This window comes from Rhipicephalus microplus, chromosome 7 (assembly GCF_043290135.1).
Source record: "Rhipicephalus microplus isolate Deutch F79 chromosome 7, USDA_Rmic, whole genome shotgun sequence".
Classification (NCBI taxonomy): Eukaryota; Metazoa; Arthropoda; class Arachnida; order Ixodida; family Ixodidae; genus Rhipicephalus; species Rhipicephalus microplus.
In genome coordinates, this window is record NC_134706.1 from 89,225,443 (window position 1) to 89,247,172 (window position 21,730).

Consider the following 21,730-nt stretch of genomic DNA (forward strand, 5'->3'; position numbering starts at 1 on the left):
GCAGAGCTGAACCACGAGATTGAAGTAACTAGAAGAATAAGAATAGGGTGGAGCACATTCGGCAAGCACTCTCAAATTATGACATGTAGATTGCCACTATCCCTCAAGAGGAAGGTATATAACAGCTGTATCTTGCCGGTACTTAGCTACGGAGCAGAAACCTGGAGACTTGCAAAGAGGGTTCAGCTTAAATTGAGGACGACGCAGTGAGCAATGGAAAAAAAAATGGTAGGTGTAACCTTAAGAGACAAGAAGACAGCAGAGTGGATTAGGGGACAAACGGGGGTTAAGGATATCATAGTTGAAATAAAGAAGAGGAAATGGACATGGGCCGGGCATGTAGCGCGTAGACAGGATAACCGCTGGTCAATAAGGGTAACTTACTGGATTCCCAGAGAAGGGAAGCGGGTTAGGGGGAGACAGAAGGTTAGGTGGGCAGGTGAGATTAAAAAGTTTGCGGGTATAAATTGGCAGCAGCAAGCACAGGACCGGGTTAACTGGCGGAACATGGGAGAGGCCTTTGTCCTGCAGTGGACGTAGTCAGGCTGATGATGATGATGAAGAGAAGATAATGTTTATGGGTATATCCCAGTCCCAGTGGAAGAAGAGGACTGCATTAATCATGTTCAAAAGTGTATGGGCACTGCTTTGCGCAACTTGATTGCAAAACACAAAGGCCCTGGACTTGAGAGTCTGGGGGGAAAGGGCCGCTTGACAGGATACCTGATCTTCAAGCTCACCAATTCTTATGGGTGGGCTCTGAAGACACACAGTGGTGATGTTGATGCTATGCACACAGCAGTGATGGCCACTTATCATCACATCACGCCCAATGATGATGTGGCAAACCACACTCTGTGCCCACCTGGTCCAAATTCCTGGTGCAAACAAAATGCGGCAAAGGCCAAGGGGGAGCCCATTCTGAAACACCGTCGAAAGCTGCCTCCATATGTCTGCCAAGCCTTACTTTTTCATTTATGAGCGCTTGTCAGACAGAAAGCTGTTGCAACGATGCTAGCGAGGGAAAACCCAAAATAACAATGAATGCCTGCATTCAATGATCTCAGCGCTGGCACCAAAAGAGCGACATGCTTCGCTATTCATGGTGGAGGCAGCCGTGGCAGAAGCAGTGCTCATGCAGGCAATAAAAAAGGCATCAGAAGACAATATGAAAGAGCTGAGCCTAAACCCCAGCTGGCAAAGCCGCAGCCGCATGGCTGAAAAGGATTGAAGGCGCACGGCAGCATCAATCAAGAAGTTACAAGCAACGGAGAACATGCACCAGTCCCCGAAAAAGCGCCTCACAGGGACTCATAGTCAAAAGGACTACATTCCCCGTGCATACTGAGCATTTTCAAGTGCAGTTATGTAAATTAATGATTTTTATTTCTTTTTCTCAGTTTTCTGAAAACATGCTTTTTTTGTGACTTTACTAGTTTGTCGGGTGGATATTTTGCAATCTAGAACAGCCAGAGCAACAATTTTTTCATTACCGTAGAGCCCAATTTGTGTATTACAAAGTGCTGAAAGCAGAATTTCCATTTGCTGCCCATATAAATTTATAAGGTATTAAATTTCTTTTTATATGATAGCCATGACATGACTCCTCAACTTTCATCATCTGCAGAATCACTAGTTTTTCTTTAATTTGAAATCTGCTTGCAGCATTGCACTTATTGTTGATTGCACTGTCTAGCTATGCAATAATATTTCCTTTTTGCTAAGCACTTTCTTTTCTATTCTCTTCGAAAACAAGAGTGACAGCACTGTGTATCTTCTAAATGAATTGACCTACAATAAATATTTTTGAATACTTGAAATCAAATGGAGAAACTACATAAGCACGTATGTTTTCATCATGTTTGGTCCACAAATACAGATAATATCTCCACACACCATGTTTCCCCTTAAAGCAGTAAGAACATTCAGAGCAGACTTAGCCCCATTCAAAGCACTTGCGAAGCTACATTTGTTCAATGCTGCATTTTTCAAACACTCAGCTAAATTGTACAATAGCCTCATCATTGTGACATAAATTATTTGAACACTCCCGACGATTTCTCGCCATTGCCGTCATGTTCCGCATCACTTCGGAATTTACAACATATCCCCACTTATCGTACTTTTTATCCGCGGGTAAAACTCCGCAAGCGGGGGCAACGAACGTGATTGAAGCAGAGATCAAACGATGCGGCCCATCTCTACCACGAGGGCGCATGCGAAAACATCCAATACCCCCGCGCAGGAGGCCTCTAGTCGAAGTAGAAAGGAGGCACTCCGTTCGTCTTAGAGGAGCACGAAAAAAGTCGCAATGAATGCGATACAGTAAAATCTCGTTGATTCGAGCCCCATTAATTCAGATTTTCGGTTAATTCGGCCATGGCGTCCGGTCCCGTCCAAAATGTACATTGTTCTATGACTGAAAACTCTCATTCATTCGGACAAATTCGGCCACACTTCAGTTAATTCGAACGCACGACCGCGGTCGAGTCTCGACGGGGAAGAAGCAGCGGAATTTGTTGGCCGAATCGACAGCACACCTAAACAACTTTCGCATCAGATTGTGGCCTCTGAGATTCAAAACTTCGTCTATGGGTAGTACATCTTGGAGGCACCCCCCCCCCCCCCCCTAAAAAACACACACACACATGCATGGTGGTTTAAACAACCAAAATACAAGGCAGTGCATCGCTACTGTCATCAGTAACGAGCAATCCACGGATTTGCCTGTCCTTTTTTTCTTCCGCGTCGAGCATGTTTGTATGACTGTTGAGTTGGATTGCTCACCTCTAGTGTGCTTTAAGGGGGCAGACTGGTCTTAGACATTTTTTGTTTATTTTTTCAGTGATCTTGATCAAACTGCACAGTACTATGCAGTTTTTTCTGTTGATTTCAAATGTTTAATTGGTTTTTCTGTAACTCATCTTGTTCCTGAGATAACTTAAGTTGATCCCCTATTTTTTAAGGCTGCTATAGAAGAAAAAAGTGCTAATTAAAAGTGCTAGTTAAGATATTCGAACATATACTAATGACTATAGAGTGAAAGTATGCAAGACTTTTTTTTTTAAGGCCTTTCTTGGTTAGTTTACAACAAAGTGAACCATATCCATCTTCAAAAGCAGTTGAAATTATATTACAATTTTGATGAGTGATTTTTTAAAAAGACTTGTGCTATGAATTCTGCTACCATACTTGCATTCTACACACAGAGGTTTCGATTGCAAGAAGAATTATTGTTATACCTGCCCTAGCTGCAGAGATATTGAGGCCTCAAAATTGAACAGTCGTAAATTTACTTCTCTGAGAAACATGAAAAGAATTGAAAACACACAGCTTCTTCAAAAAGCAACAATCTTGGTGAGCATGTTTGCAATCCTCATAAAGGTGCTCATAAATTCATAGCAAAGCTTCGAACACAGGTGCCGGCAAATGATATAGAAGCCTCGCAGTCTGTTTCCCATTTTTTTGCAGGTTCTGCATGTTAACAGCATCAAGAATCTGGACCGTTAGAATGACATTACAAAAAAATTACCACTTCCTGGTGTGTGAAAATTGGCAGATAGATAGAAAAATACTTGCAAAAACCAAATGTGTCTATATAGAAAAACGAATTTTTTTGTTACTTTTCAGTCCCAATGACCAGTCTGCCCTCTTAAATTATTTATCTGTAAGTGATCAGTGCGATCTACAGTCTTACTGTTTGCTGTTTTTTGAAAAGTTCGCCGGTTTTTATTTCGTTTTTATCACCGCGCATTCTTTTTTTTTTTGTGCGTGTGTGCGTGTTGTCTACTTTGTGCACGCGCGCGTGACCACCGCGCGAGCAACGCCAGGATGGCGTCCCCTCCGTCTACTGCGGCCCCAACCGCCCTACCTGCCGCAGCAAAAAGGGCTAAGTACGAACCAAAGGATTTCGCTGCAAAAGTGAAAATATTAAAGGCGTTGCAAGCTGGAGCATCTCGAAAAGAAGTGATGGAAAAGTTCAATGTGAAGAAAAGCACGCTGAGCACTTACGTGAAGAACGAAGAGCAGATTATGCAAGCGTATGACAGGGACATGTTTGGCAACCAAAGCAAAAGGCTTCGAACGGCAGCGCGTCCCAAATTAGAAGAAGCGATGTAGCGCTGGATTGCCATTTCGCGCGATGCGCCTTTGCACTTGAGCGGCCTGGCCCCCTCATCTGCGCACAAGCAGGGAAGTGCGTGGTGACTATAAACATTGACTCCTTCAGTGCGTCGGAAGGCTGGTTCGACAGCTCCAAGAAGCGACATGGGCTGGTGTTCCGCAACGTGTGTGGTGAAAGAGGTGCAGTTGACAAAAGTGTTGTGCAGGACTGGTGATCTGCACTATCCGCGGGCCTTTCTATGTACGAGCCGAGCAACATTTTCAACGCTTATGAGACAGCGCTGTTTTACAAGGCTCCGCCTGACAAGACAATCGCGTTTAAGGGGGACTCGTGCATCGGTGGAAAATGAAGTAAAGAGCACGTGACAGTTCTTCTGGCTGCTAACATGACCGGAACAGAGCGGCTGCCGCTGTTGTTGATCGGGAAGCCCGCGAAGCCAAGATGTTTTAAGAATATTAAGCAGCTGCTTGTCGACTACCGGTTCAACAGAAAGGCTTGGATGACTGCCGAACTTTTTCAAGCTTGGCTGCGTCAGCTCGACCGCCACTCTGTGGCCAAGTCTCGGAAGTTGTTCAAGCTAGACAGCTGTAGTGTGCACACGAAGGTGTCCGGCCTCGAAAGCATTGAACTGCTATTCCTGCCTCCGAACACAACAGCTTCCTTGCCGCTGATGGGACCAGGCAATCATACAGTTCGTCAAAAGCCGCTATTGACGGCAGGTACTCGAGCGGATGTTGCTCTGCATGGAGTCAAGCAAGCAGTACGAAGTAAGCATGCTAAGCGCAATCCATATGCTGACATACCTGTGGAACAACACACTGCCTACAGTAGTCGCAAACTGCTTTAGGCATAGCGACTTCGTGCACGACGCTGCGGATCCGGGTGTGGTGGCTGATGAGCAAACCGGCGAAGAGCAAGACGGCCGCTATGTGAGCATCATGCCAGCTGATGTGCTCCTTGGCGATTATTTCGCAATTGACAGCGATGTTGCCGTAGCTGGCACAGTCACCGACAGCGATATCGTCGCCGAAGTCTTGGACGGCGAAGGGGAACCGGCTGACAAGAACGTAAGTGATGCAGACGCGTGTCCATGCCACACAATGACGGAGGCTGCGCATGCGTTGGCCGTTTTGGAGGACATATGCATGCTTTCCTCGAACACTGTGTGCGGACTAAGCCACCTGCAACAACTTTGCAAAATTATGACTTCGTCGCACATTGCGTCCGTGAAGCAAACCGTGATCACAAACTTTTTTTAAGAAATAGAAGTTTGATGGTGTAGGAGACATTTTTGAAGTATTTTGTTCGTACTCGCGATAATTCGTACCCTCAGTTAATTCGGACATTCTCTCCGGTCTCGTGAAGTCCGAATTAGCGGGGTTTTACTATAGCAACAAACTAAAATGTCACTCGAAGAATGAAGAATGGTAAGCAGATCAAAACGTGCAGTGCCCTGCTCACGCAGAAATGATGCACATATTCATATGTACAGACGAGTTCGACAGAAAAAGTGTCACAGTTATTACTTCGCTGTGTCTGAAAAGCTCTATATTTTCGCAAATGGGCACTGTGCAGCGAGCGAAGTGACCTTTGTGCACCCGATAACTACAACACAATCGTCCCGGTGAAAGTCCAAGGTGTACGATTTTTCTCCACAGCGAGATGAGCGTGCGCACACACAAACATCTACCTCCCACCCACCCCTCCTCCCAGATGGGCAACTTGCGCATAGAAAATGAGCGTGTGCCACCGCGTCGCGATGAGCAAGGCGCCGAGTGTGCCCTTTTTGCCATTTCGCCGATGACACTGAAAATACGCTGTTTTCCACGAGATCGGCACCGCAATGATAAGTGGTGTAAGGGCTGAGTGAGGGACATGTGCCTTCATGGCTCAGTGGCTAATGCCGTGTGCTCAAGAGCGAAAGGTCCGCGTCGCGACGAGCAAGGCGCCGAGTGTGCCCTTTCTGCCATTTCGCCGATGACACTGAAAATACGCTGTTTCCCACGAGATCGGCACCGCAATGATAAGTGGTGTAAGGGTTGAGGGACATGTGCCTTCATGGCTCAGTGGCTAATGCCGTGTGCTCAAGAGCAGAAGGTTGCACGTCCGCTTTCGCGCGTCAGGAAGTACTTTACTGAATTTTTTTTTGTTGCTTTTCTATGACACACATATATATACAGGGCATGGCGACGTTTTGGTGTTGTTTTGCGTGCGAATTCTTTTTCCTTTGCAATCTTGCAGAATGGCGTCGGCAGCATGGTTGAGACGGTATTGGCATTTTCCCATGAAGCAATGAGGTGCGATAATTGGCTAGAGCAGCGCGTTCATATCTTGCGGGAGAAAGCACGCCCGCCATTGGTTGCTGCACAGCAGCAGGAGTGGTCCCTTCCTCCGATGACCCTCGCTCGCCCCGTTGTTATCTGCCTCGGCCGGCGTCTTCTTCGTTGCTCTTTGCCTCTTGCACTCATATCAATTTCTTTTTCCACTAGTTCTGTGTTCTTCGTCTTAGTTGTTGCATGCGATGCCGGTAACGATGCCGAAGATGGTGCAGAGGTCCTTTGCATGGAGGCACACTATGCGGTTTGTACAACGTCGCGATGCCACTATTCGGCTGCGACTGCCGACTGCGTGGATGCTTGCAGCGGCGGAACAGTGCTTTCAGCAGTCCCCAGTCGAGAATACTACACATTGAGTAAGGCTGAAGCCTCGATTGCACTGACTGCTTCAGAGATTGCGGGACTTAGTACGTGCTCCGAATCAGTGCTAGAGTCACCGACCGATTTTTCGGACTTCGAAAATTCGGACTTTTTAGATATTTCGTACTTCAAAAGTGCACCGTCAGGGTTCCCCAAGGGTTAATGCATTTTTACGCCCGATGTTTCGGACTAAATCGCTTGTTTTGGGATGCACTACGAACCTGTACGGACGCCGCCATGTTGGGTTTTCCGCCGGCGTGACTAAGCTTAGTGGCTTAATTTTAAAATGGCTTTTCTCAACCCAAGATTGGTAAGCAAATGTCATATTTCAAGTTTCGGAAGCCGTGTCTGCTTTAGAAAACGCGGCACGGCACATTTTTTTGTCTTTGGTCAGCCATTGTGGTCAGCACTGTTGTCATCGCACCGCACAGGGAGTAAGCAGAGCTGCGCAGTGGCGAAGTGAATGTGCCTGCCACAATCACATTATAGAGCTTTAAAATAGCGCATCGCGAGCCCTTGCAGTGCGGTCGCTGCCACTGCGCATTCGTCGTAACACGAGTCGGCATTCGCGGCCCGCCCGCAGAAAATCTGAAATAGCGTGCAGGGATAACAGCCCGTGAGGTCCGCAAAATGATGTCTGTAGCTTCCGTGCATTTGAGTTTACGGTCGAAGCGAAAGTCCTTAAATTTTTCCCTAGGGGGAGCAAGCACTATTCTAAGGCTCATAATGCGTCCACTATACCCGCAACGCCCGAAAACGTTATTGTAAAACTCCCTGTATAAAGACTTCGCTCATGGGGACGATGACTATTTCTTGCGCGGAGCTCACAGACAAAGAAATTCTCTGCCAGGTTGTACCGCAGTCGGAGAGCGGTTCGGATGATGACGACGATGATTGTCCGCAGCTGTCGGCAGCGGAGATCGCCACCGCGATGACGCTTTTATCAAGCATTTACGGTGACGATGTCACCTTGGCACAAATACGGGCGAACCAAATTGCTTCCAAGCGTAGTATGAGGCAAGACAGAATCATGGACTTTTTTAAGCCTGCCTGATGGAATAAAGTTCATATTTTTCACAAAAACGAATTTCTCGGACTGTTCGATTTTTTGAACTTTTTTTCGGTCCCCCCCAGGCCCGAAAAATCGGTGGGCCTGTATTGAGCATGACACCGAGTGTTTCCGAGATTGCCGGACCCAGCACTTCGACGCTTTACGCCTAAAATAAATTACCAACGAAACCAAAAGATGTAGACGAGGCGAAAGAAGAAAAGAGTGCATCCAAATACTTCTAGCTATTCTGCTTAAGCTTTCTGAAGAAAATGCAAGTGTCAAACTTTCTAGGCCCGTTTTCTCAGAATGGATTGTTTTGCTAGTTGTGGTGCTGAGGAAAGCTGAAACTCAAACACTGCTCATCAAATTTGTGTGCTTTTTTTTTATCCCATTTGTGAATGACTTTTCCAGAGTACAAGCAGCTTCTTTGTCTGAAAATTGGTGTTGTTAACTTATAACATTTCAGTTTTGATGAACCTGGTAATTACTAGCTACACTAAATTCAAAGTCGCATGAATATTTATCGGAGAGAAAATTAAAAAAGAAACGGCTTTGTTGTATCCTGGGATATCTATCAAAAAATGACCACAATAAATTTTAGCTTTCTACTATGTCCTGAGCTTTCTCAATACTATTCCTCAAGTACCCAGGAGAACAACCCAGTTAGACATCCATAACTCTGGAACTAAAGAACACAGCTGCGAGAAACTATTCAGTTCCTCTAGTTTTAGTGTAGCCAACAGGCCCTGATAGTTTCATCCAGATATCTTGAAAAACAAAAAAGTACGGTCTGCAGAGCAGCCTCAAGTTGTTCCCAGAAACTGACACCAGCCTTTATTTTTCCAGCACCGTTACTTCCATCATTTATTTCTTTTCCAAACACTGCCGTAAAGTTATGAAAGAAAGACAGCTTCACTGGAATGGCGAAGCAATAAATGGGACAGCAACAAATTGTAAGGCTTGCAGCCAACTCTTTTAAATCTGATATCGCATAACTCTATAAAAATGCTGGTGTAAGAGAACACAGCCCTGCCAGGGAGTGATGCTCTCCTCGCAGTGTGCTTGCGTTGAGATTCCAGCATGCACAAGGATCCACAAGCCACTCCCGCTGATGCCTGCCAGGATCGCGCACGCACAGCGATCACAACCATGCCCATGGGATTAAAGTCCACAGCTGCGCCTGGAGCGATCACAGTGTTCACGAAACCGAAACTATAGCCATTACGATTAAACTGAAAAGACTACGTTTCAGCCACGTTTCCGGACACGGCGCTTGATGGCTTTCATACTTTGCGGCTAAATTCTGGTGCTGCGGTGCAGTAAGGCGCTGATAGGCAAGTTTGCCACAGCCGGGGTGGCTCGGCGCAAGAAGGCACAGGTAAGCAAGTTTGGCACACCGTGGCGCAGCTGTTCCACCCGTGGTCACAAGACCAACCTTGTGAGTTTTCTTACTGAGAAGCCCATATGAATAACCATTCATATAATTTGCATGAAATCTGCGTTTAACACATATGAATGCCATGTGTACGAAAGTACACATGAAACTTCATATGCATTCAATATGTATCAAAATACACTTGAATGACAAATGACAATTTCCCTTTTTCATGCACTTTTTTTCACACCGCAAGCTCAAGAACTAATTTACATTATAATAAAGTAATGAAGCCATATTACCAACTTTCCCAATCTTATTTAAATATTTTTCGAGCTGAAAGAAATTTCTATTCCTCTAGCCATCGTTTCAAGCAAAACAATGCGGCCTAACCATACCTCGTTGGGCGGCAGCAGCGGAAGCACGAGGCAGCCTTTTTTAGGCTCGAAGACATCCGGCACGCCAAGCACCTCCTTAGAGAAGAAGTTTTCAAAGATAGGCAAGGTGCCCACTTCCTCAACTTCTGGGTTCGGAGGTGGTCTTGGCAAGGCGTGGAGGTCGTGCAGCACTGAGGAGGAAGATAAAAGCCACGCACACCAAATGTTGAGCGCACTACGCGTAATCATCGTCAGCCTGCTTTTATATCTAGCATCCCCTGCAGACTGAAGGTCTCTCCCAATAATTTACAGGTCAACCTACTTTGTGCGAGCAGGTTCCATTTTACCCCCACAAACCAAAGTGAAACAATAAATTGGTTTAGATTAATCAAGTGTTCTCTGGGAACTCTAATGTCAACCTTACCATCAATAAGTCTACTATTAGAAGAGAAAATCAAGGTCAAAGTACCATATCCAAATTTCGTGCTGTGTTCTGTGAGTGCATGTAGGTCAATTCTTTTCTAAATGATGAAGAATTTACACCGAGGTCCCAAAAAAGTTACACTGCATAACCCGAGCGCCTCTCGTAGCAAGTTATTTACATGGTGAACATAAAAAGACCAACCAAACCAATAGCAAATGCCATTCATGAAATAAGCGTTTTTGGTAACGCCATGTCCTTGCACAAGATTTCACTGTTAACTAGTTCTCTCAAGGAGTGTGTGGAGCACACACTATTAATTCAATGGGACCTATACTGACTCGAACTTTTCATGCACAGATTTTGTTGCACTGATACCAAATATGAGTGAAGCTTTTATATACATTGTACGATTAAATTTTTGAAAGTTAATAATTAATGAAAACATATAAGGATCTGATTCTTATTGAAGTGGCAGCACAGATCTTGCTGTATTAAATGTACCTGGATTCTATGTATGTTAAGCAGTTTTTTATGGTTCTAGTTTTCGAAAAAAAATAGTTATAAATCTTCCATTACCTTACTGGGGATGACTGAAGAAAAAAAAATGTACTTCTCCAATTACACTCTCTTTAAACATTCAAAACCTTGAAATATAACAGTTAACACACTTTCGAGCTTTCCAAACACCCAGCAATCACACAGCAAGAAATGTTAGTAACTGAGCGTTCCAGTGCCGTGAAAAGCCTAAGAAATGAAACAAAGAAAAAAATTCAGCGACAGATGCTCTGGCTAAAACGATGACCTAAGATGTGTGAAAAGTAGAGAGGCAAATCATCAATAGTGTGTGAATTCGGAAATAAAGAGTTCTAAAGAAATTTTTTTTATACAGACCCCTATGATAATTGTAAAGCTACCTTTCCTGCGATGCATTAAGTTCCTAGTCGCAGCTAGTCACTTCCGCAAACAGTGTATTCACGTGCAGTTTCATTGTGCGACGACGCAGAAATTACAGACCCGTTTTTCTAGATATAACCAGGCCTGAAAAGCATGCGCAACTATACTCCGGGACAACTTTCAGGGGCAGCACAGCCAAACCTACGTGGGTGAAGCTTCTGCACATGTGTTATTATGCCAAGTACTCCGTTTTCATGCACTTTCGGTTTCAGTTTCGCAAGCGCATCTAACATGCACTTTTTCTCACGACCACTATAAAAACATCTTACATTTTTTGGGGAGGAAATAAATAAAATGTTCATTTTTAAAGGCAAAAAGCATGAATCTTCTTTGGAGCGTTGCGATTTATTTCAGAAAAAGAAAGGTATGGCCGAGCAGGTTCTGGGCGATTGGAACAAGGCAAAGCCAAGACATCATTTCCTAAATTGCAGTGCATACTTGGTCGGCATCATTGTTTTCCTTCTTTAAGAGACGCAAAAACATGCTGGAGAAGCTCATGATATTTTTTTAAGGGACGCAAAGGCAGCGACGGGAAGCAGGAGTCATGACACCGGTTGGTCATAAGTGGGCGTCTGATGTTATTCAATTCAAATTGGAACACAATTTTTACTCGGCAAAGAACGCCGTTTTTTTTTTCACAGTCAACACGGTAATATACATTAACGCGTCTGTTACCCAGGCATAGTGCTAGTAACGACTACCGTATTTACTCGCGTAATCCTCGGACTCGCATAATTCTCGCACCCCCCACATCGCCCAAAAAGATACGATTTCTTTTTTTCCTCGAGTAATTATCGCACCCCAGAAAACTGCCGCAATAATGTCGTCTGTGATGATAGCGCACGCCATTTAACGCCATCTCTTAAGCATCAAGCATACTATTGCATGCAAATTCAATCCAATCCAAGCCAAGCCGAAGTGGCCAGTGCGCGTTGCGGCGTGTTTTGTATGCCGAGTCGGTAATCTTGGCACGTTATGGTGTGATACTGAAGCTACACGACTGCTTCAAGTTGCAAGTGATAGATGACAATGGCACTAAACGACGACAACAGGGCCGCCGGTAGGCCCTTCGAAGTCTACGAGTTTTGTGATCGCTACTGGTGACGGCAGCTGAAAGCCACCAAGACGCGTTGGGCCTGCCGTGGGCCTAAAACTGCGATTGATGGTAAACTTTATTTCGTCAGAAGGAAACTGCTGACGATTCTGTTAAATAGCGATAAGCCCAATACTGACCTCCTATGCTTACCTTTTGAGGGCTCCTGTTGGGCGACGAACGCTACCATTACTCCCGCAACGCCCACAAGCTTTGCGTATGGTATTCTAATTCTCGACTATTTGCTTGCACTTTTTGTGTCTCAAATAAATCTTGCCTTGTGTTGAACCTCTGCTTTTATTGTTGAGGTAACTCTTAATTAGTACTTCTCAAAGCTTGCTGTTAGTTGCTGGCGTGAGAATCCCGATTTGCGGCCATTTTTTTTTTTTTTTTTCGCTCGATACGTTCTTGTGAAAAGTTCTCCCCGCGTAATTCTCGCACCCCCACACTTAGCATCGCTTTTTCGGCAAAAAAAGTGCGAGGATTATGCGAGTAATTACGGTACCTCCGTATACATAGTCGAAGCAGTGTTACCGTATGCAATCTTCAGTGTTATCGTATCAACAGTATTAGCCAGCTGAAACACTGACCACGCATGCAAAGCAATTTAGAAATAGGGTCATTGGTTTTACATACAGTTTCCAAGTGCACTTTTTCTTCCAAGCAGCTGGTGTTGAAGACTGGCAGGTCGCCAGTGTCACTTTCATGGTGGATATAGCGATCCGAGTACAACTTTTGCTGATGATATCAATAGCACACAAATTTTTGGTGATTGCATGTGCGGGAAACAAAATATTTTACAACGTACTACCGCCTACGTTTCTCCCTGCTCAATGAATACAGATCACCTAATGAACACGCAGTGATGCTCGTTCACAAGGCTCGATGTGAACTTGCTGCAACCGAGCAATGCCATATGTTGTTTACCGGGGCAGGGAAAAGTGAAGCGGCACCAGAAAACAAGAAAACTAAAAACAGCAAAGAACAAAAAACCTACACGGGTGATGCTTTGTAATAATAATTCGAACAATCTTGTAATATTCACATCTCTTCTTTTTATATTTTCCATTATGCTACGCAGCATACCAAAGTAAGCGTTCATGGACTACAAGCAGAAGCGTAGCAAGAAAAGGCGTGCTTGGGCTTCGTAGGCTTGGCTGTGCTGCCACAGAAAGTTGTCGCCGAGTGCAGGAGCTCAGCTCCGCTTGGGGCATGGCAGGTGCCGTAATTAGTTGAGACAGCGTGCAGTACAAGGAAGCACACGTGCAGGTTATGAAAAAAGGTCCATTATTGGTTCTGTAAAGCAGCTTGCACTCTCAAAATAACACGGACGTGCGAATTTCGCACCTCTTTATTCATTTATTTATTTGTTTGCAGTAAGTAGCTTATGACCCACTTATCGCGGCTGGCAACTTCGCTTGCGCGAGTGCGCGACGGTTATGAATTTAGAGATGTTAATGAATTTGGAGAGGTTACGAATTTAGAGGCGTTCCCAGATGGTACAAATTATAGAGCTTTCACCGTATTACTAGACACTTTTGCAAGGAAACCACGGTGATAACAGCGACGAGGACTAGCAAACCTCTTGAATGAACCAAAATACAACATGATGGAACCATCGAACTACACTGGATTAGGATGCCGCCACGTCAGGGTAGCCAATGCTCAGTGTTGCTTAGTCTACAATAATCGACTAGATTTGGCAATTTACACTTCTAATCGACAAGTATTGCAGAAATTGTCATTTATGCGCAGGCTGGTGCAGCCAATCAGACTGGCGTATGATGGCACAATCGGCGCCGAATTTCGACTCTTGAATGATGTTCAGCATTGCCAGGGACTTTGCATCTCGCTCAGTTGCGTGGCATGCAATTTAAAAATTAATTTTAAACATGGCTATACTTGCCTGTGATATCTGATAGATATGTATGTCTCCCCAAAAATCCATCTCACTCATCTCGCCTTCGAAATTTAGAGTCTGTGCTTTCTAAACAACGACCTCCTTAGGTGACCAATGCTAAGCTGGAAACATCACGTATGCTCCAATGTCACACGAGTGCTGCGGAAGGTCATGCATACCATTGGCCACAGCTTGCCACTCCTGGTGCTCGTAGGCAGCCAGGCTGGGCAGCATAGGTCGATGCAGGGGCTGCGCGTACTTGGCGATGGCCTTGTTCAGGGAACAGCCTTGCATCTGAGCGTTTTTCGGTGGGCGAGTGCCCTGCTGAAACTGCAGCATCTTGCGGTACAGCCTCATGCACGTCTCCCGGCTCACATTCTCGTTCCGGTTCTGCCAAGAAAACTCAGCTGTTTCACATGTTTCACATGGGCACATGCAACAATTGCGTATGGAGCCAGTCAAACCCTACGCCTGCGGAGCTTGTTCTGCACATAATGAATGATGCAGTCAAATCCAGTGAAGACCACATAACCAACACTCAACTGACAACACGTGCATTTAAACCTGCCCATAGTGAGCCTCCATACAACAAACTCCTTAACAATATACAGTTATTCAATCCCCCCCCCCCCCTACTGTTTAGACAGAGAAATGTCTCTTAGAATGCTACAAGTATTTCTTATCCGAATCTCGCTTTCAAGTACGCTCTATATCATAGCAACTGCGGGGGAACATCCGATTTAGAGCACGTGCTTTGGCGGTGCCCCTCACAACACGGGGACAAGGACCCCACAGAGCAGAAGCGGTGCACGGTGCTCCTCAAAATATCAGCATCCACTTAGGACCCCCACTTGCACGCTTTTATTCATGGGTACAACTTGCGATGCGCAGGGTGATGCTATCGATTTGGACTCTATACGGAACATGACAGTGAAAATTCGCCGAGAGTCCATATAATTTCTATCACAATAATAATGCAGTTCTTGATAGTCAAATAAATAAAAGACCTGCCTTCCGTTTTCACTTTGTTTAATTTGTGCATCTTTTTTCTTTCGAAATTTCTAATTGAAACTGTATATAACGAAAATCTATGTTTAACAAATTTTGGGGGGGAATGCATCAGTTTCGTTATCTCTAGGTTTAACTGTAAGTATTGATGTAGCTTCAGTCAACCGACTGGCACAACTAAATCTGCGTCTGCACTGTGCGTGGTGGCGTGGCTCAATCGGGAATAATGCTCGATCATTGGTAGTGACAATGGTAGCCTCAAGGTCAAGCTGCATTTTTGGTGCGCTGGCGGTGCGATGGACAGTGTTAGCCGACTCACCAAACCCAAGACTCCGGTGCCGTACAGCACAATCTATATTGATATAATCAGAATGACACGGCAAACTCAATTTCGCGCAGCTTAGCACAGTCTTGTGCAAAAGTGGAATCACGGCAAACAGCTCTAAAGAAAAGAGCACTTGCAAGCAGTGCTTGACACAAATGATCAGAGAGAGCTCTTTCATGCAGCGGCAACTATATTCTGTCTCCGTCATTCCGAACAGGCAAAAAAAGTGGCCGTGGCTACCTTGACCAGCGAAAGGGCGGCACGCTTCATGACATCTGTGTTGAGGAGGCGCCTGATGCGCCGGTACAGGTCCATGCGCTTGTCCATTCCTGTCAGACGGGCACATCGCATCTCAGTCATGGGAGCCACGGGTACCGCCAGGGAGCGCTGCAGGTCAGCCACTGTGGGCTCTTTGGTGTTCAAGGTCTCGCACAGTCGCCGGTAGCGCATCAGCAACGTGTTGGGTGCACGCCAGGGCATGTCCCGTGCCGCCTGTACAAGTGTCACGTGGAGAGGCTTTGAAGGCGAGAACAGTGACCGACAACGAGGAGGTGCATGCGTCGTATTTCCGAGATCCAATAAAATAAACATGTACAGACGCAGGTCGAACAGAATACAGTCGACGTCCGATTTCCCGGACGCCTGAAATTCCGGACATGCTAGATTTCTCGGACTCATCTGTGGCACTGCCAAGTTCGCTATAGAGTCAATGTATTAAAAAGTCAGAAATTGCGGAGGCTTATGGCCTTCGGCATCCGATTTCCCAGACTTTTTACTATTAACCGCTGATCCAAAGTCACCACAGACGTCGCCATTTAGGTTGTTTTCATTTCCTCGCGTCGCCAACCGCCGCACCGCGCCGCAGCTGCCTTAACCTCGAAACCGCACATGTCAATCCGTTTCCAGCCATAGCTTAACAGCTTAGCTAAGCCAAACCTCACTCAGTTCGTTCACGTGTTGTTTTGTCAGCTTTGCGGTCGTGTCTGCGGTTGATCGTTTGCTGCTGCACACTATCTTCAGTGATCTCGTTTCCTGACCTTCAGTATTTACCGAGTTCCTAGCTGTTTCCTGCTGTGCTTTTCGTCAAGCAGATTCACCGTTTACAGCGATGGCACCAACTGCTACTTCGTCTTTGTCTGCGCCTTCGAAGCACACAGAGCCCCCTCGTAGGTTCACGATGGGAAAAGCTACGCTGTTGACCTCAGGTCTGCCGTCGGCATGCTAGCGGAATCTTGAAAGGCGGACCCAAGAGACTCTGCGAAACTGTTCTTTCCACGCGGGCTTCAGACTCGACGCCGAGGCGGCAGTCTCGCCCCAAGTGGACAGCGTTGTGTGACGAACTGCCATCCGCGGATGTTCCCTCGACAATCTGCGCGCTGCCGGCAAGTCGATTTTAGTCGGGATAACCTTTGAGGGCTTCGCCGACGCTGACAAAGACCTCGAGCTATGTGCGGACCTGACCAATGACAAAATCATTCAAGTTACGGAGGATTCTGATGACTAACACTGAAAACAAAGAGCCATCTCCTACACAGCCAAAGAGTTCAGAGTTGACATGAGCACTGATGACGCTATCATCGGTGTACAGTGGCAACACAACGTTGTCTAAAATTGAGGCGGACATGATCGCGGGCAAGCGGAACGCCGTGCAAAAAAAAAAAAAAAAAAAAAGACTTATTTGCCCCCAAGTGCTGACCCATGAGATAACGCCAGCCACCTCGGATTTTTTTTTTTTATGAACAGCTTTTTTCAGAGCCACCTAAACGATGCATTGGTTGAATTGCAATCGGAATCCTGTACTCCCACTGTCACCTTCTCAGTTAGCGAAAAATACCTACAAAAAAGGTGCGTTTTCACATGCATTCGTTTATCTGGACTGCGTAATTTTCCACACATTTTCGCAGTTCCTTGAAGGTTCGGGAAATCGTACGTTGACTGTAACATACATTAAAGTGGTATGGGACAGCATGCCAGCGTGAAGACCATACCACGAACTTTGAATACAGACACTGTGCTCTCTTGTGAACTCCTTCTCATTGATGCAGATTCATTCGCGTGCATTAAAAGCACTCAATTCCTTATACAGTTAAACCTCTATATAAGACACATGCTCCGGGCAGCAATTCTTGTCTCTTACATGACGTGTATTTCATAAGCAGGGTACCCCGTATGCATTTTCTTACCAACCCGTACTTTACTGTTGGCACACTGGTGCCTTTTATACCAGTATCTCTTATAAAGGGGTTCGACTGTAGTTATTAATCCTAAACTGCATGTTATTGAAACAGAGCAATTGTAACTGTACTTTGAAAGCTCCCTCTTTATGGCACCAGACAAGTGACACACTTTGCCATTTTTCAGACCACCCTGTTTAGTGGCGGCGTGAATTGTACGAAAAGCTTTGCTTATTTTTTTTAATGCAAAATACGAGGAATCGGTTAAGCTAAAGATTGTATATGACAGAGTAGACATTAAGGTATTACATAGGTTAAAATTGGAGTGATATGTATAAAATAAATTTGTGCAAGCACAATTACACATCAAAAGCCAATTGAATGGGGCTTGTTGCAGCGCCTGACGGGTGAATTCTCGACTACGTGCTTCTTTCTCGACTACGAGCTTTGGCAATGCACAAAACACAGTTAATCCTTGAAAATGCAAAAAACACAGTTAATCCAAGCGATAAACTACATCAGTAAAACTTTAAACCCACACTTCACTCAAATCTACCCAACTTTAACGAAGTTTATAGAAGAACCGGCGCCACTGCTGCTTTCACACCACAGTCTAATCCTTGGGCCGCTTCAGGTTTTCTTTAAACTCGCGGATGGCAAGCACAAAGCAATGCAAAGACAGGCAGCGGCACTGCGAAAATGTCTCAGAGAGACTGTTCTACAATGTGACAAACTTGTGACATCATCTGCTTGGCTCTACTTCATCGTTTGCTAATAAAATATCTACCTAAGCTGCATTCAAAGGTGGCATTCGTGTGTCTACCCCACATCTACAAAGTGAAACAATTCAGATACATAATGTCGAATCCCCATACAGACACAGCAGCTACAAATACTGGGCTACTATACAATACAAAGCTGCCATATTGTCCTGCATAATCCTGTACCCACCAATAGTGCTCTGCATTTCGTTTAAATCGCACAGGTCATGCTTTCTTCCCTTTCTTTTTGTTGCGGGATGCACAGAGACCTGAAAGCACCCTTTTGTAGTAACGTCCAGCAAAAAATTGCAGCTTTTTTTTTTTTTGAATGGCTGAGGACTGCCCTATTCAGAACACCCTGGCAAATGGCTGCCAGCCGACTGTTCCGGTGATGGGTGCAGTGAGATGAAATTCATTTGCATACAGTAAAGCTTGTTCAGTGGCTGTCGAGACATTTTCTGGAGCTTTGCGAATTGCGAAACTTCGGGTGTGAAGCGAATTTGAAGTGCAAGTGCTAATCGAATAAAATATTTGTCTAATATTTCTATAATATTTGTTAAAAACTTCGAAACGAAACTGCAGAAAAAAAAAGGGGGGGGGGGGATCCTTAAGCTTCGTCTTTGAGAGTTGAATGCGATGGGGATATCCTATCCCAAGCGCGCACTTTAAAAACTTAGAGCATGAAATCATTTAAAACATGCTACACTGCCACTACGGGGCCGTTAAAGGCACAGGCGCAATAACGCATGCGCCCCTGTAATGGGCGACCAGCTTTAAACCAGGAAGTTTAAATCATTATTATAATTCCATGCTCGTACACCCAATGGCAGTGAATGCTTGTACTAAGCATCTAGGCCAACAAAGTGCCGGCCGGCAAAGTAGCCACTTCGCTTAGTCATGTGTTACTGCAGTGGCAATGCTTGGAGCTAGTGCGGCTGCAATGCCTCTCCACAGCGGATCACATCCGGTCACAGTTGCACCCTGGCTCGTTAAGGTCATTGCGACGTGATGAATGACCTTGAGAACAGTGGAGTTGCAGCACTTCCGCTTGATTAACACTAAACTCACTTTGATCCCAACAATCTTTACAGCTTCCCTGCAAGCTTCCCTGCAAGCGTAGCAGACTGATGAACGCCCTCACCATGGCCCAGTGGCCAGCTCCGTACTTCTGCACCAGCTGCAGCAGCGTGCAGTCCTCATCCGAAGTGAACGGCCCGGAGACAAACTGCTGGGCAAAGTTGTCCATGTAGCGATCCCTGCACTGGCCGTGTGTACGACCGGGCACCATGCTTGCCACCTGAAAGGTGGCCAGGACACTGGTTAATTAAGAGTGCACTTCAGAACGGTGAACTGATGGGCTTCGATAGAGCGTAACCGTGTGTTCACGATGGTCAAAACTCCAAAGGATGCCACGATTTTGTGCGAATTATCAGAGAACTCATAGATATGCCTAGAAGAAACATAGAAACTCGTGTAGCATTTGTTGTTTTTTCTTTCTCAAGGTTACAGCAATGTCGCAATCAGCTCTGAATGATTACATGTAAATGTTTTATACATTAGGGGTCGCAGTAGTACTTATTATTATGCAGCACTTGCACTCGTGAATAATTAAAGACAAAAGACCTGCTGTGTCCCACAACAGTTTGTTGCTCCTAACCAGAGAGCTTTTTTGCATTACGCATGTGTACAGTGGCAAGAGCGACTTATAACAGTGTTCAGTAAGCAATACACTAAAAACAAACTTCCTTTTTTCAGTGCGGCTGTTCCAGAGCTTGGCTGAGCGATTAGCCTCAAACTCGAGACTTAGCTGCAGTTTGGCACAATATCCATTATTGCTATAAAAGAGGGCACAATAAATCTCATTTAGCGCAGGAGTGGAATCGCCAGTATCGTTGAGATTCTACAGTACACACAGGGCAAGCGAACCGGCAGTGCCCACCGGTCCACAGCAAAATTAAGGGAAACAAGCGGCTAACCTTGGACCAGCTAACGTCCCCGTACAGCTTCACAGCGACGAGCAGCATGACATCTTCCTGCGCTGACCAGCGGCCCCGCTGCATGTTCGGATGCAGGGACCGGTGGTAGCGGTTTATCAGCTGCTTCTTAGACCGGGAGTCCATATAGTGAGACACCTGCAAGAGCGAGTGTGTGAAAACAATCGAGGCTTGCGCTATTGAAACAGCAGCCGAGGCTGCGGCTGCCGACAAAAAATGGAGCCAAAGAGCAGTCCAACACCACCAAACGTGGCAGACACGGCAGTGGGACCGCTATTTGACCCTTTGACGCAGACCTCAAAGCAGGCACAAGCAAGTGATTCGGCCCACTTAAAAAGCATGATTTTACCAGTGTCAAAAATACATCTGCGCACTGTGCAGTCCGAACTGGCACATGGACAAGGCCAGCTCGTCAACAGGACTACACTCAATCAATCAATTAATCAATAAGGATTTATTTTCAGCTTCAAAGGCAATCAATCGATGGAGCTTGGTGGGTAAAGACAAAAAAGCCTTAGATCAAGCTTGACAGGGTTCGTAACCACGGGCTTGGCAAACGTGGCATAGGGAGTACAGTCAACTGCAGATTTTTCGGACCCTCTAAGCAGTGAAAAACTGTCCGAAAATTCGGGCAGCCCGAAAAAAAAATGAATGCAAGTAAAAAAACACATTATTTTACTGATAATTTTCAATGCAAAAAAAAAATGCACCATTTCACTATTATTTCTCAATGCAAGCAAAAAACGCACCATTTCATTGATACTTCACGGATCAAGAGGGTCAAGGTCGAAGTATTCCGGAACTCTGCCGAAGCATCAGTGGGGTGGCTTTGAAAAAAGCTGTTAAAGAAAAATGCATGCAGCCGACAGCGGGTGCCGTCAGAGCAGCCGGTGTTAGAGCTGCAGTGGCTTGAAAAACTTGTTGATCCTTGTTTGAACGGCGTTCCGCTTGCATGCGATCACATTCGCCTCGATCTGAGCAAGGGTCATGTAATCACCGTACACCGATGACAGCGTCATCAATGCTCGCATCAATTCGGCGGTCGTAGGTGGCGCAGGCGTTGGTTCCTCATTTTCGACATCGGAGTCGTCTGAATCGGCCATAACCTGACTGACTATTTCGTCGTTGGTTAGCTCTGCGCAGAAGTCGAGCTCGTCAGCGTCGACAAACCACTCAAAAGTTATTTCCGTGGGCATGGAAGCACCAGCAGGGTGGAGATCGTTGATAATATCGTCCATGAGGGGGCACAAGTCAGTCACGCTGCCGCTTTCTTCAGGCAAGTCTGCAGCCTCTGTGTCAAATATGAAGCCCGTGTGCGAAAGCAGTTGCGAAGTGTGTCTTGCGTTACTGCCTTCCATGTGTCCGCAAGCATTTCGACAGCAGACCGAAGGTCAATGCTGTAGCCTTTCCCACTTTTCGAGCACAGCACCACGCGGTTGAGTATACGTGAACAGTACAAAAGTTTCAGATTACGG

At 45.7% G+C, this 21,730-nt stretch overlaps 1 protein-coding gene across 2 annotated transcripts in view; it reads right to left on the reverse strand.

Moving 5' to 3' along the window:
- Positions 1-21,730, reverse strand: part of LOC119182063 (snRNA-activating protein complex subunit 4) — a 79,556-nt gene that overhangs the window by 6,521 nt on the left and 51,305 nt on the right. For both annotated transcript variants that reach the window (XM_075869456.1, XM_075869455.1), the window contains 5 exons: positions 20,238-20,393; positions 19,403-19,558; positions 15,567-15,818; positions 14,173-14,383; positions 9,644-9,813 (listed from right to left, as the gene is read on the reverse strand). In XM_075869456.1, the coding sequence (XP_075725571.1) occupies positions 9,644-9,813; positions 14,173-14,383; positions 15,567-15,818; positions 19,403-19,558; positions 20,238-20,393 (945 nt within the window). The remainder of the gene's footprint in view (positions 1-9,643; positions 9,814-14,172; positions 14,384-15,566; positions 15,819-19,402; positions 19,559-20,237; positions 20,394-21,730) is intronic.